This window comes from Gastrolobium bilobum, unplaced genomic scaffold (assembly GCF_033153095.1).
Source record: "Gastrolobium bilobum isolate Gb01-03AN ecotype WA unplaced genomic scaffold, APGP_CSIRO_Gbil_v1 utg34229, whole genome shotgun sequence".
In the NCBI taxonomy this organism is placed as follows: domain Eukaryota; kingdom Viridiplantae; phylum Streptophyta; class Magnoliopsida; order Fabales; family Fabaceae; genus Gastrolobium; species Gastrolobium bilobum.
In genome coordinates, this window is record NW_026897186.1 from 4,447 (window position 1) to 21,150 (window position 16,704).

Sequence of the window (16,704 nt, forward strand, 5' to 3'; positions counted from 1 at the left end):
GGTCCATCATGTATGCCATGATAAGTACGAGACTAGATGTCTCATATGCTTTAAGCATTACGAGCAGATACCAGTCTGACCCTGGAGAGGGTCACTGGACGGCAGACAAGACTATCCTTAAATACTTGAGAAGAACTAAGGATGCGTTTTTGGTCTATGGTGGGGTTAATGAGCTTACAGTGAAAGGGTTCACTGATGCCAGCTTTCAGAGTGACAAAGATGACTGCAAGTCACAGTCAGGGTTCGTATTCACCTTAAATGGTGGGGCAGTATCTTGGAAGAGTTCTAAGCAGGAGACAACAGCAGATTCAACGACAGAAGCTGAATACATAGCTGCTTCAGAAGCGGCTAAGGAGGCCGTGTGGATCAAGAAGTTCATATCTGAACTTAGGGTGGTTCCAAGCGTGGATGAGCCCATACAGTTGATGTGCGACAACACTGGAGCCATTGCGCAGTCAAAGGAACCTAGGTCTCATCAAAGATCTAAGCACGTGCTCCGCAGATATCACCTGATTAGAGAAATCATTGATAGAATGGATGTAAAGATGGATTATGTTCCCACAGATGATAACCTGGCCGATTCTCTAACAAAGGCTGTTTCACAGAGAAAGCATGATAGTCATTATGAGGCTTTGGGTATACGACTTAGGTCTGATTGGCTCTAGGCCAAGTGGGAGCTTGTTAGTATTTGGGTGTCCTAGAGACAATCTTATGATTAAATAAGGACAGAGATGTAGACCTTTTTAATATTGTTGCAAATAAATAAAAGCACTCTTTATCTTGTTTCATAATTATGTCTCGATATTAATATTAATATATTATGAATAACTTGATAAACCCCGTGGAATAAAATAGGTATCTCTTGAGTATCTGTGATGAGATCACAATCATGAGGATTCAAGAATACCGGATGTTCATTCCTAATTTTATGTTCCTAGTCTAGAGATACTGAGAATGGGGTCAGTAATCTCGGGTAAGACTAGCACGATTTATCTATTTGTATATGGATACAAGGTATAGACCTCATGTGCTACAGATATGGATATGTCTTAGCTAAAGTCGTGGGTGGACCTATAAGGGTATAGCTCGCACTGAACGGACCCACAAAGAGACTCTATGAGGAATCTCACAGAGAGTATCATTAGAGTAGTCTCTTTATATTTGGGTATGTCTTTCCTAAGACCAGAAGTTATTACCTAGACTGTGTTCTAGAAGGCATGCTTTGATTGTGCACCTCGTCTTCCTGAAACATGGAGACTCATAGGTATACTGTTGGGCTTGTCCTGAAAGAACACAGGGCTAGGGTGATAAACTGAAGGAATTCGTCAAATCTCTGTGAGAGATTAGGTTATCTGTAAACCGGAGAAATCGGGATGACATTTACAAGGACTCGGGAATCTATGCATAGTAAAAGAGATCATGAGATGATCTGCCTTTAGAGTCTGTAAATTGAAGATTCCCTAATTTCGAATAAAGCTTACCCTAAACCGCAGGGGTTGATACGCTTCCTTACCCTAGGTTTTATGGGAAGGTAACCGAGACGAAATGAAATATGTACGGCAACCAAATATGTTTAATAGGATGATCAAATCATTAATATAACTAGTTCTGGGGCAACAAAGCATTGCTAGTGCTCTGTGTTGTCATTAGATGGGTTGTGGGCTTATTGGGCCCAAGCCCATTTATGTCAGTGGCTAAGTTAGACCTAATGGGTCACACACAAACACCTAATTGTCTAGATGCTCTAGCATTAAAGGTACTGGGCCTAATAATAGTTATTAGCCCAAGAAGTTGTTTGGAACTCCACCTAAAGGGGTGGAGGGCGCATGGTTCATTGTAATGAGCTTGGATAGTCCAAGACATTGACAATTAATTTAATTAGTTAAATTAATTATCAAACATTTAAATTTTGAATTTTGGAATTCGAAATTTGAATTTTGAAATTTTGAATTTTGAATTTGAATTTTGAAATTCGAATTTTGAATTTGAAATTTGAAATTTGAAATTTGGATTTTGAATTCGAATTTTGAAATTTGAATTTTGAAATTTGAAATTTTGAATTTTGAATTTGAATGTTTGAACATTTGAATTTGAATATTTGAATGTTTGAATTCAAATATTTGAATTTGAATTTGAATTGTCTATGAAAGGTTGTTTCATAACAAAAGGATAAGATGAGATCTTGTTGGAACAAATCACTAGTATCATGAGAGAATCTTTCGCTCGAGTTACGGTCATTATGAGTATTTGGTGATCCTGTTTGGACTCACCAATGCACCCGCAGTGTTCATGGACTACATGAACCAGATTTTCCAGCCGTATTTGGATCAGTTTGTGATCATCTTTATTGATGATATTTTGATTTAATCCAAGACGGAAGAAGAGCATGCGGAGTATTTGAGGATTGTGTTGCAAGTGCTGAAGGAGAAAAAGCTTTATGTTAAGCCTTCCAAGTGTGAGTTTTGCCTAAAGTCTGTGAAGTTCCTTGGGCATGTGATTTCTGCTGAGGGAGTTGCAGTGGATCCGAACAAGATTGAGGTCGTGCTAGATTGGGAGAGGCCCAAGACGGTTACAGAAGTGAGGCGTTTCTTGAGTTTGGCTGGTTACTACAAGAGGTTCATCAAGGGATTCTCCATGTTGGTCTTACCATTGACTCACCTTACCCGGAAGGAGACTGCGTTTGTGTGGACTCACGAGTGTGAGAAATATTTTCAGGAGTTGAAGGAGAGACTGACTACTGCACCTGTGTTGGTCCTTCCTGATCCTGCCGAGGAGATTGAGCTTTATACTGACGCCTCTGGTAAGGGGATGGGCTGCGTGTTGATGCAGTTGGACAAAGTGATTGCTTATGCTTCGAGGCAGTTGAAGTCTCGTGAGGAGAACTACCCGACTCATGATTTGGAGTTGGTTGCTATTGTTTTTGCTTTCAAGATTTGGAGGTATTACCTGTTTGGCATGAAGTTTGTTGTGTTCAGTGATCACAAGAGCTTGAAGTATTTGTTTGATCAGAAGGAGCTGAACATGAGACAGAGGAGATTGATGGAGTATCTGAAGAACTACGACTTCGAGTTGAAGTACCATCATGGCAAGGCCAATATGGTAGCTGATGCTTTGAGTCAGAAATTGTGAGTCTATCCAGTTTGACGATGGGTGACTATGATATTATTGAGCAGCTTCGAGATCTGACGGTGACCTCTTTGTTTGGGGGTGCACTTCTCGAAATGGAGACCGTTAGGGTTGAGAATGAGCTTATGAAAAAGATCAAAGAGGCGCAAGTGCAAAGAGAGTGTCTAGATTACGTCAAGAACCAGGACGGTGTGTCTTGGAATGAGGATGGATTATTGACATTCCAGAAGAGGATTGTGATTCCTCGAGGTCCTTTGACTGAGGAGGTGATGGCAGAGGCCCACAAGGGTCAATTCACTGTCCACCCTGGTGCTACAAAGATTTATCAGGACTTGAAGAGAAATTTCTGCTGGCCGGGCATGAAGAAAGATATAGCGGTCTATGTGTCAAAGTGTTTGATTCGCCAGAAGGTGAAGATAGAACACCAGAAGCCGTCTGGTAAGCTTCAACCTCTTGAGATTCCGGAATGGAAATGAGAGAGCATTTCCATGGACTTCGTGGTGAGTTTGCTGAAGACTCAGGCTAGTTTTGACTCTATCTGGGTCATTGTGGACAGATGGACTAAGCCTTCCCACTTCTAGACATTGGAGGACATGTTGAGGGCTTGCACATTGGAGCAGGGTTCAGCATGGGATAGGTACCTGCCATTGGTTGAGTTTTCGTACAGGAACAGTTTCCATGCTAGCCTGGGCATAGCACCCTACGAGGCGCTGTATGGTAGGAGGTGTCGGACTCCTACCTGTTGGTCTAAGGTTGGAGATCGTGAGTTGTTTGGCTTGAACTTTGTCCAAGATACCATCCAGCAGATCTAGATGATCAGAGAGAAGCTGAAGCAGGCGCAGAATCGCTAGAAGAGTTACTACGATGTCAAGCATCGTCCACTGAAGTTCAGTGAGGGTGAACACGTGTTTGTGAGACTTTCACTTGTCACCTGTGTTGGTCAGGCCCTCGGAGTGAGGAAGTTTAACCCGAGATTCATAGGGCCATACCAGATACTTGGTAGGGTAGGGCCTGTTGCCTAACGGCTTGCCTTGCCTCCGAACTTGGCCAACATCCATGACGTGTTTCACGTGTCTTAGCTTCGGAAATATGTAGAAGATCTTTCGCACGTGGTGCAACCGGATTATGTGGAAGTTTGGGAGAACTTGAAAACTCCCGTCGGACCACTCAAGATTCTCGATCGTGGCGAGAAGAAGCTTAGGAGCAAGATCATTCCGATGGTCAAGGTGCAATGGACAGGAAGAACTCCTGAGGAGTGTACCTGGGAGCAAGAGGACGAGCTTCTCCGGCAATACCCCAAGTTTCGGGACATGTATGTTTCTAATTTTACGAACAATAATCTTAAAAGGTGGGGTGAATGTAAGAACCCGCATCGTTAATTTAGGGATTTAATTAGTTAATTATGAGATTAATGAGATAATTCTATAATTGACCCTAATAATTATAAGAAGGCTTAAATAAGTATGGTATGTGATTAATAATGCTGAAAGTCGTTTTTCTGACGAAAAGTGCAGATACCGATTCTGCCTCACGGTATACATGCGTATCGATGAAGTATCCCGAAAAATTATGAAAAGTATGTATATGTCACTAGAATAATATATAGGACTAGCATAACAAGTTTCAAGCGAAAATAATGAGAATTGGTGTCAGAACTGATACCAGCTACGTAAAAGCGCATACCGGCAAGTGCTGCGAAAAATAAAATAAAAATATAAAAAAATCTTAGAAAAATGACTAGCATAATACTGTGTGTTTAAATTTAATTGGGCTATAAATACATAACTTGGCCCAAAATCCTAGGTCATATTGGCTTCCTACGTGAGTTGCTCAGCTGCTAAGTGCCTCCCCTTTGCTATCACCTTCTTCCTCTCCACCTTGTGAGCCAAGAGGTCACCTTTCCTCTTGGTTTCTTTATGAAATCCCCTAGTGTGAGTGTGCATTAGGCTTGTGAGGGTGAGATGTAGCCATTTTCTGAGTGCTCAACCACTGTTTGTTGGAGTGAGTGGGCTGACTTCATAGTGGGAGTTGAGGGAACCATTGTGGTGGCATTTTGAGCTTCAAGAAGCCATTTTTGGTAAGAAAGAACCTTTCTTGCTTGTCATTTTTGTTTCCTTGTGGAGTCAGAACTGTGGGGACTGATTGGTGAGCTCCAAGAGCCATTGTAACTCTATTTAAAAGCCTTGATTAAGTTCATCACCCTTGATAATGAGTTTTCTTAGTTAAAAATGAAGCCTTGGCATGTTTATTAAGATGAACAAGTAACCAACATGATAACTGGTCTAAAAGGGCTTAAAGATGCATGCTTTAACGTTCTAATGTGTTAAAAATGGAACCTTGGGAGTGATATCTCGCGAAATGCAGAAACTGCATTCTGTCGCGAAATATCCTGATATTGATATCCAGATATGGGGCTTGTGATATCCGGATATGACATCCGGATATGGATATCAGGATTTTCCCCCGAAAAATATCCGGATATTCTGGGAATTTCGAGACAGTGACGATTCTGTTCTAACAAAACTGTATTATGGGTTTATGGACCCATGATTGGTTAAGTTGAACCTCTGTAATAATTAACTAAGTCAAAATCAAAGTGATTAAGGGCTTATGGATTTGTGAGGAGCCTAAAGACATGAAATGTAGAAAGGAAAGCATTGTTTTTACGTCAGATGCTTGTAGATTATGATTGTTGATATGCTTGTTGGTATAAACAAACTGTGAGAGTGCTGTTTGTGGACCTTGGACTTGGTTGGACTTTTGGTTGGATAGTTAGCTTGCGAGGTAAGCTTTCGTGTCCTCGGTTTAGCCATTGTTGGTTTCACCATACCCCATGAAGGATGGTTTATATGCTGATGTGTTTTCTTGTATTTATATTTGAAATGCTGTTGAGCTGTTATGTGCAAGTGCCTATAATATGCATGCGTTGTTCCACCTAGACGGTAAGCCTGTGTATGTAGGAGACATACCATAGGGTGATTCTGTGGGTGGATGCAAGTAGTGACTTGCACTGATTGTAGGTAATAGACGTATGTAAATCCTGCATTTCTCTGGCCAGTAGAATAGTTGACACACATGACATGATTATTCTGCTGCATTGCACTGATTTTGGAACTTATACTGTTTTACTGTTTTAGAACTTATATTGCACATGTAAGTGAGTTTGGGGTGGAGAAATCTCTGAGGACCCCTTGTCTTACTGAGATTTCTGTTTAGAGATCTCACCCCACGTTTGGGGCACATTTTCAGGTTCAGGTAACTCGGGGGTTGAGGCCTCGGGCGGCAGGAGGCCGAAGCTGATGTGATATGCTTGTTGTTTATACTGTTATGTTTGGATGCTGACATGCTTTATGTTATTATTATGATTTTGTTGTTGAGACTCTGTTGGGCTTGTTGCCTTATTTGGTAAGCATGGGGGTTGTCCATGCCACATTGATTGACTATGTTTTATTTTAGTACTGAGTTGTATAATTGTATCATGATTATGGTCCGGGCTACGTGTTGTAGTTCCGTGACTTAGATACTCACTTATATATATATGAGGTTATTCAGTGTAGTTAGTTGTTTATTTACAATTACACACACGCACATTTTGAAAGTGATTAAATAATCAACTTGGTTAATAATAATGACGTCATAATTGAAAAGAAAAAGTTTATTCTGCATTTTTAATCAAGCGCTGCTTAATACGATGATATGATAACAAATCGGGTATACATGGGGTGTTACAAAAATAATAAGTAGTGATGTCAGAACTAATACCGGCTATTTCGCAGTAAAAAAATGTCTAGGTTAAGAATATAAAATTTTAGAGTTAAACGAAGAGGGAAACTAATTAAACTAATACTGTTAATTTAAGTGAGGGTACCTATAAATGGTTAATGGGTACTAAATCCTAGGTTATTTCAGAAAATCTGTGCAGTCCCTTTTCTTCTCAAACCTTGAACATTCTCTCCACCACTCCCAAGAAAGATTGTGCCTTTCTCCATGAAAGTTCGCAAAAAACACACTTTTATGCTTTATTCTTCGTCTTAATCCTCTAAACCCTTGAGAGGTTGTGATTAGTGAAAAAAAACCCACTCTTGAGGTATTCAAGGTTCTATTTTGAATGCCTACCTTGTGTAGAAAAGACCTACCTTTAAATGTGATTTTCATGCACCACCAAGTTAGTAGCTTGGAGCATCTTCAAAGCCCTCAAGTTCTCTCATTTTTCTATTTTCAAAGGCCCTTAGGTAACCCTCACCATTTCCTTTGTAAATTCATGAACAAAGCTTGTTTTGAGTCTTTTAAAAAGGAAAACTTTGATGATTCAAGTAAAAAGTTGTTAAATTTGAGTGTAATATGGTAATTTGAACTTCTGTTTGTACGTAAATCGAAGGTGGGAACCTTGGGAGGCCATTGGAGCTTGAGTTATGCAGAAAAATCTGCATTTTCGCATTTCTGCACAGGTGGTAATCAATTAACCTGAACGGTAATCAATTACCCCTTGTATGGTAATCGATTACCTAGTGCAATTGTGACAATAACGCACTAGTTTGGGAAAATCGCGATATCTGTAGCTACAGAGCTCCAAATTGAGTGAGGTTTGGACCTATGTGAAGCTAACACATAGTGATACAACCTTATAAAATTTCATAGCCATTGGATAAGTGGATTTATCACAGTGTTAGTTTTAAGTCGCGACTTGATTGTTGGAAATTCAGTTTGCAGCAGTCACCTTGCAAAAAACATAACCAGAGTTATACAACTCCGATTGAGATATAAAATATGTCGTTGGAAATCTTAAGATGTTTTGGGAGAAGCCTGCAGTCACTAAATGAAAAAGAAAATGTAGTTCATTTGATTTGAAATTTTGGGATATGTATATTAATAATATTTTTGGTATAAACAGATTGTGATTTTGCTATTTGGTGGCCGTGGATTGCTATTTGAACTTTTGAGCTTGAGTACATTACTTGAAAGGTAAGTTTCGTGTTATTAGGGTTAATCCGCATTTATTCCACCATACTCCAAGAGGGGATGGTAGTTTTATATGGTATATGTGCTTATCTGTTATTTGAGATGATATAATGATGCACTATTTTATATATATATATATATATATAAAGTGTTTATCCCTTTAAATGACACAACTTATATCATTTTACTCTCATAAAGAGGTTGGACCCACACCTTTATATTTTTTGTCCACTCTCTCTCCTCCTTTATCTATCTTTTTCTCTGACTTAAAATGACACAACTTTACATCATTTAAAATTATACACATTTTTTCCTATATATATATATATAGGGAAAAGTGTTTGTCATTTTAAATGACAGAAAGTTATGTCATTTTAAGAGAGATACAGACACAGAAAATTTGATTTTTAAATTAAAAAAATCACTCACTTTCTCTCTCCCATGATTTTCGCTTTTCTGTGTCTATCTCTCTCCTAAAATGACATAACTTATGTCATTTAAAATGACAAACACCAAACCCATATATATATATATATGGTGTATTACCACAAGATGATAATACTTGAGTGTAATATGAAACTGCACAAGGTTAGATTTTCTAGATAGGCTAAATCTTCTGCTACGCCTTCGACGATTGTTTCTTTTTTGTTCGAAGGGGTTTTTCAAAAAAAATTGTAAGAATTTTTTTCTCATAGTAGGTTGAGGTGAACATTACGTCGTAGTAGATTTTCGTAGAGGCTATTCATAAATATAATATGTTAAGGAGTAAGAGGTATCAGATAAGGAAAATTCGTATAAAAGAAAGAAATCCAAGAGCATATTAGGAAGAAAATCAAGGAAAAGACCAAGAAACATGTGTCAGAAAAAAAATCTTATTTTCATTAACATGATATATATATATATATATATATATATATATATATATATATATATATATATATATATATATATATATATATATATATATATATATATATATATATATATATATATATATATATATATATATATATATATATATATATATATATATATATATATTGTTATAAAATATTAAATGAATGACTTTAATTCGAATTTGAATTCTATTTATTCTTCGAATTCTATTTATTCTCCATTTATGATTATTCAATGCCGGATTAATTCTTATTCATTGTTGTCATATATATATATATATATATATATATATATATATATATATATATATATATATATATATATGGTAAAAGTGTGTGTGTGAGAAAAATATTTCTTAAGCGGTTTGAGATATATTTATCTCTGTCCACCCAAAGAATACATTGTTTTGTTTATTTATTTCCTTATATTAATTGATGGGATATGTTATTCAGCTGCCTACGACCTACCTTTGCCTACCCCTTTTAATACAGTTAAATTACAATCTCACCAAACGATGGAGACTTACGATATAAAATAAAATATTTTACCTCTTTCTCTCTCCTACTGCCTATCATTATTTCTCTCTCCTCCCCTTTTTCTTTCTTCAATGGCGCTTCAGCATCAAAAAAAGGTGCAAGCTTTTTTCTCAATTCATCCAACCCAGCCATTGTTATGAGTATTTACATAAAAAATTGAAATGGGGTGTCAAAAAGAAATAAACCCAGATGCCCTATGTTAAGGAACCAGATAGGCCTGTTGTTGTTGGACGTAACATAAAGATAACAGAGATCTTTTCCCCACTTCAAGGTGAAAAACAAGATAAGAAGAAGGAGAAAAGTTGATTTGTTTCAAATTTAAACAGCAAAATAGAAATGTTACGGTAATCGTGGATTAATTCAAATGAAGGGTTATTCATGGTTTTCATTTTTTTGTAATTTTGTGGTTTCTGCCGTATTCAATTATATCGATTCAAGAAATTTGAAAATTATACTCATCTAACATAACTATCATGCCATTAACCATTGCATGAATTTAGATTCAAATATAAATTTAGGTTTTAAATGGCGCAAATTGATAGAGAGAAAGGGAAGGAAAGAGAAAGAGTGTGAGAGATAGTGAGGAGAAAAAAAGGGGGAAAAAGTTTATTTTATTCTGTAAATTTCCACTGTTTGATGAGATTGTAATCTAACGGTTTTGTGAGAGGTGGGCAAAGGTAGGCAAAATAAGAGTAGGCAGAATAACATATCTCTTAGGGCACGTTTGGTGCATAGTATAAGATAAGGCCTGATAGTATAAGACTTGATAATATAAGACCTAATAGTATAAGACCTGATTAAATTTTAATACTATCCAGCGTTTGGTATGGTATTGTATACAATAATATCCTTCAATATTTTAAAAATTAATATATTAAAAAAAGGGTTTGGTGTTTGTCAATTTAAATGACATAAGTTATGTCATTTTAGGAGAGAGATAGACACAAAAAATAGAAATCATAAGAGAGATAGACATAACTTTATGTCATTTAAAATGACAAACACTTTTCTATTAAAAAAAATTATTTTAATATATTAATATTGAAATTATATATTAGTTCTTGAGAATTGTAATTGTAAGCAATATTAATACATCAATCCCTTATCAAGCCTAATCCACCCCCTTAGGCCGGATTAAGTTATACATCATTTCGATGTATTAAGGGGTTATGTTGTATAAGCTTATATTATACTATGGTCACACCAAACAACTAAAAATGTCATAACGTATAGTATAAGCTTATACTATCACGCCTTATACATCACACCAAACAGGCCCTTAATTGATTCACATTTGAATGGTTATGATTTCCTTTTTCTCTCTCTTCTTTAATCACCATTGATCCATCTTTGTATAGTTATGATTTAATATTCAGAGATAAAGATATCTTAAGCAACTTGAGAAATATTTTGAGATATACGATAAGTCCATGAACAAAATTAGAAAACTATAAAAAGAAGGATCTAGACATAGGAAACAAGAATATTTACAAATTATTGACACAATATTTACAAAAACATAAAAAAAATTTCCATATTAATTTGTGCATAATACACGTAAGATGTCAATTCTTTCCGTAATACTTCTCGTGTATAAATTTAAATATCTCCTAAAACATGTGCAACCCATTACGTGGTTCACAACACTACTATCCGAAAATCTTATTAGGATAATTGGCAGCTTCTATGTTTTCTGCACAAATATTTCGATAGTATCAATTAAACTAGGGTCAGCTCCACTAATATCCCATTAAAAAAAAGACTTTTGAAGTTCATTATAATTATTATAGGGGATGTTATTTTTATCACTTTTTTCTTATTACTTCTTACCACCATTCTTGTTATTTTAGATTAAAATCAAATCAACAGTTATAAAATAATATCAAGTGAAAGGCATTTATTTGATTTTGATTCAACCATAATAAAGTGGTAGAGGTGGTTAAATTTTTTTTTTTTTTATAAATATAACAAACCCCTTATTATATACACTAAAGGAAATATAAGAGATAAAATAACTACGTTTCCATTACACAACTAAGTTAAACTAACTCATGAAGTCAGCTGCAATGTGTCAAATGCTGTACATAGATTATAGAATATGCCTGTGGAGCTTTCCGTCCACTACCACAACGTATGATCACACCTTTGATGGCTTTGATCAGAAATCAAGCATATACTAGGCTATGTTTTCATGTGTCTACGCAAATTTATGAAAAGGAATGGCCAAGCCTCCAATGTCTCACCCTCCACCGGCAAAGGAAATTGGCAATACGTTCCAATTGCCATTTATAGCCATCACTAATAGTCCTTTGTATACTTTTTATTTGCATAATTGGATTACGATAGGTAAATTGGTCAGTGCATCACTTGAATGGGAACCGTAACCAAAGTGTCACGTTTGGACAAAAAAATTACCAGACTGCTACGCTGACAGTAAATTTTGCCAAAATGCCACGCGGTATAATTCGCTACACAGTGTAGCGAATTATGCATGCAAGTAATTCGCTACACAGTGTAGCGAAATATGTCACGTCAGAACGCACAGAACCAAAAATACCACATGTCAAATTTTGCAAAATTCGCTACATAGGGTAGCGAATTTTGCAAAATTTGACATGTGGCATTTTTGGTTCTGACGTGGCATATTTCGCTACACTGTGTAGCTAATTACTTGCATACATAATTCGCTATACTGTGTAGGGAATTATGCCGCGTGGCATTTGGGCAAAATTTACTGTTGGCGTGGCAGTCTGATAATTTTTTTATTCAAACGTGACAAAATGGTCACTCTCCCACTTGAATGTCCAAAAGAGTTGATGGAATTTTAGCTGACCTTCCCTTCCTCCAATTGACCACCTCCTTTTTTTTTTTTTTGAAAAAATAGTTATCTTATGTTACATAAAATAATTGTCTTGTGTTGCACATTCATGAAATTTTGTGTCCATTTTTTTTTAAATTGTGGGTCCTATAACTTTGTTTTACCTACATGAGATACCTATTTTATGTAATATAAAATTAATAACTCCCTTTTTTTATACAACTTTTGTTTGCAATTTCACAATTCAACTAAGAATACACAATATGGGAAAAATATTTCTGCTTTCACTGCAAAAATATTTTTTTGCCAAATTTACATAAAAGTGAGTAAATTTCATTGTAAAGAGAAGGAGAATGTTCCACCGGAGCAAAAGAAAAGCAAGCCCTTAGTCTGAAAAACAAGCTTAAATTTCATACCTTTCAGCTTAGAATCAAAAGTACATCACTTCAAGCCTCTATAGCCAGAAAGTGCAGTCTGTGACCACAACTCAATGTAAATGATGAGGCCATCACATAGAAGAAAAGATTTAGAAAATATTAATTCCGGAGTTGATAGGTCAATTTTTAGTTGTTGAGGGATCACATGCTATATATAGGGCAATATAATATTATCCACCCTATCTGTGGACACCGATTATAGAGGAGGATCCATTAAATTTGATTCTTCGGTTGTTTATTCCTTCAGCAAGTTAGTGTGAACCAGTTGGGATGACTTAACTGTATTCGTGTGTGTAATTCTTACCCTGTTTTTTGTTTTCCATAGTGATGTTGTGATCAATGGAGTGAGGTTCTATCTGTTTATGTCTTCATGCTGCACCTATCTTGCATATCCAATTTAAGTATCTACTTTAAAAATTGACACTTAGATTCTGAAAGCATATCAAAATTCAAGAATAAAGCAATCCCATAAACAATCAATTAATTTTTTATTTTTACAAAAAATTCATTGACTTGAAACACTTGATCTAACTCATGAGAAATTTCGATGTAACAGTTGGATTGATGTCAAATAAAACACGTGGGGTAAGCATATTCCCAAATAGGAGACGATCTGTACAACATAAATTGATATGAAGTGTAGATTCACATAAAAAGAAGAACTGGATACAAACTCAAGGATCACATGCTGATACAAGCACTACACAAGGAACACGTTTCAGCACAATTGCTTGAGAATGAATACTTGAAGGCTGATTGAACATTTTACCCCCCTTTAATTTTATTTTTACAACTTTGCCCTATTCCCAAACTATACACTAGTATGCCATTCTTTTCAAATTATATACCAATCTGTCTCAAACAAATGGATAGATTGATCAAACAGTGTCGGTCAAATATTGATCAAACAAAGGCAGATTGATATATAGTTTGAGATGCGAGATAGATTGGTATGTAGTTTGAAAAGGGGGACAAAGTGATAAATTGATTTTCAAAGTGGGGCAAAATAGTCAATCAGCAATACTTGAATCATGAAAATTTGTTCCACGTATTGAGGAAATGGAAAACAAAAGGAAATCATATAGGTGTCTCCTCTTTAATTAGAAAGATATGATTAAAAACATTGAGTGCATAGATTTTACAGCATCAGTAGATATGGCTAAGCTTGAAAGCTATCATCACTGTCCAAAACACAATGCTGGAAGGAACGTGTGTATTTTGATCTATATCCGAGAACTCACCCGAAAGTCCATTTAAGAAATCATCTCAAAACCCAGTAAGATGAACTGGATTTGGATCCATGTATATGTAGACATGAGAAGCCACTTGTCTTGGTTATTGGACTGTTGGTCCCACCTCAGAACAAAGATCAAGCATGTTGAGTTGTTATATTTTGGTCAAATTAAGGGTTGGGAAGCCACAATAATGCCCCCTGATTAATCCAGTAGTGTTTGAGACAGTTATCAAAGATGATCTCTACATTATTGTGCAGATACAAGAATCTGAATCCTCATCATCTGAGTCACTGACATCACTGCAGACACAATTGGGAGACCAAATGAGAGATAATTCTTATATTATTACAATAAATACAGTTAATACACACACATAGGGTTGATTGTCATACTCAATTACGTTTTGCCAGTGCACAAAGTCTTAACAAGTGATTCTTTTATAATTTCAGCTTTAATTTAATGTTCTTTTATCTTTTTCACTTTGCCTTAAATTCTAAGAAGCAAACAAAAGTGTTAATATATTTTTTTGGAACAATATGGCATAAGAAACTTGTTAGTGAAGAAGAGAGGGTAGCACTTAAGGGAGAATAAAATGTCCCATTCTTAAGAGGAAGAATAGCCAGTAAATGAGGGTAACATAGAAAATGAAACACCTGAATTGCCCTCCAATCCTATTGGGTATCTGTCAAAGTGAACCCTGCAAAAGTAGCATTTGCAGATTACCACAAAGATACCCCCATAAATAGACTATTCTACCGTAAGGCCTAAGCAAATTTAGCAGTGAAAAGTATAAGGGCTTTAAGTTTTACTAAGACTTGACATAAAATCTCAGACATGACATGGTACACAGGCCAACAAGTAAAAGGATAGCCCATGGTTCTAAAGTGATCCAAACGCAAGGTAAACCCATCAATTAAGTTATCAATTAAGTTGAAATTGGTTTTAATGTGTGTTTGTGTGCGTGTATACAGAGAGAGAGAGAGAGAGAGATGAGAGAGAGAGAGAGAGAGAGAGAGAGCAAGTTAAAACTAGATAACCGGAAAAGAGGAGAAAACAAAAAGGTCACAAATTCCAACTTTATATCTTGGAAATTTTCAGCAGTGACAGAAAGGTCCAGAAGTCAAATGAAAAAACAATGGAACAAGAAGAGAAAAAAAGACCAAAGATATCTAAATTAAGACAAATGTGCAGGTTCAAAGAAAAAAACAAAGGATCTATTAATTATCACTGTACAAATATTTTGTTAACATAAACATTGTACAAAATGATGCACCCCAACCCTATGAGTTCCTCATTTCTACTTCAACTTGGCATTTCAGACAGAGACTTGAAAGCATAATTACCTTATGTTGATCCTGTTACTCTTAAAATAAAATTCAGGTAATTTCAAATAACAAGACTATCATCATAAACACATTCGTGTGATCTAACCAGAGCTAACTTCCTAGACCGAGAATATTAGTTCAGAAATGATGAACATGAGGATGATAGACATCAAATCAAAGTGTCAGAGACTTCAACAGGTTATTCCAGAAGATTTGCTTATTTTGTGCAAAAGATATCACCTTACATCACAAAACATTCCATATACAAAACAAGATTTACAGACATGTCATCACTACTTCACACAATATAAACTTAGCAATAATTAGCCACATAATCCAAATTAAGAAAAACAAAAATATGTCAACTTCTTCTTTCCTCTTACAGTAATATTAAACTGAACCAGTACACAATAAATGTTCCAGTTATAACCAAGTGGACATTTAAATTATAAAATTTAGAACTAGTAACAAAATTGGAAAAAGTTATTATAAAGAAAAACAAATCAAGGCAGAACAGAACAATTATGCGGCTAAAAATCACCAAGATTTAGCAATTAAAAAAGTTACCTTGGCTCATATTCCAACACCTCAGCAAGCTTGTTTCCATTCTTATCATTCCATTGTACTTTCCGGCATGCCTTATCAGAGTTCCGGGACATGCCACCTCTCTGGGGAGGCAACAAAGAATTAGAGTCACTATCATCTTCGCCATTAGCGTGATCTTCAACCTTTTCACCATCCAAAGAAGAAGCCACCACAAGTTTATCCATGATGCTGCCATTAGCATCCTTGGTATCCATATCCATCATACACCACACACAAACAAAAATAAAATTCAACCCAAAATTTAAAGCAATCTTAGGATTTGGAAGAAACCCATTTGACCCAAGTGACTCAAAATCATATTCCAACTCCAAAATCTCCAAAAAGATCAAAACTTTGAATTGGAGGAATTCAACCAAGAAAGAGGTCAACGCGTTCTCCACGAAAGAGCTATCAAATCACGCGGAAAACAGTACAAATAAACAATAGGAAGAGAAAATTAAAATAAGAAGAATCTCTGAGATGAGATTCTCACTGTCAATGACAGAAAATTTTCTAGAGAAAATGAGGGAAAATCGTCTCGTTACAAAGTAACAACTAACAACCCTTCACAATTTTTTATTTATTTATAAAGGGTTTGGCTTTGTTATTTTAAATAACATACGTTATCTCATTTTAAGGGAGAGATAGACACAAAAAAAATAAAAATTACGGGAGAGAGAAAGTGAGTGGTTTTTTTAATTTAAAATTTAAATTTTTTATGTCTGTATTTCTTTTAAAATGATATAACTTTCTGTCATTTTAAATGACAAATACTTTTCTCATTTT

At 35.6% G+C, this 16,704-nt stretch overlaps 1 protein-coding gene across 2 annotated transcripts; it reads right to left on the reverse strand.

Annotated features, from left to right (window-relative positions):
• Positions 1–13,334: 13,334 nt before the first annotated feature.
• Positions 13,335–16,453, reverse strand: LOC133304787 (uncharacterized). Of its 2 annotated transcripts, XM_061504849.1 has the most exons (3): positions 15,901–16,453; positions 14,662–14,705; positions 13,335–14,307 (listed from the first exon to the last, which is right to left on the reverse strand). In XM_061504849.1, the coding sequence occupies exons 1-3, from the start codon at positions 16,140–16,142 to the stop codon at positions 14,255–14,257; spliced, it is 339 nt and encodes a 112-aa protein (XP_061360833.1). In that variant the 5' UTR covers positions 16,143–16,453; the 3' UTR covers positions 13,335–14,254. The 2 variants fall into 2 exon arrangements, with proteins under 2 accessions (XP_061360833.1, XP_061360834.1); XM_061504850.1 differs by lacking the exon at positions 14,662–14,705.
• Positions 16,454–16,704: the final 251 nt, after the last annotated feature.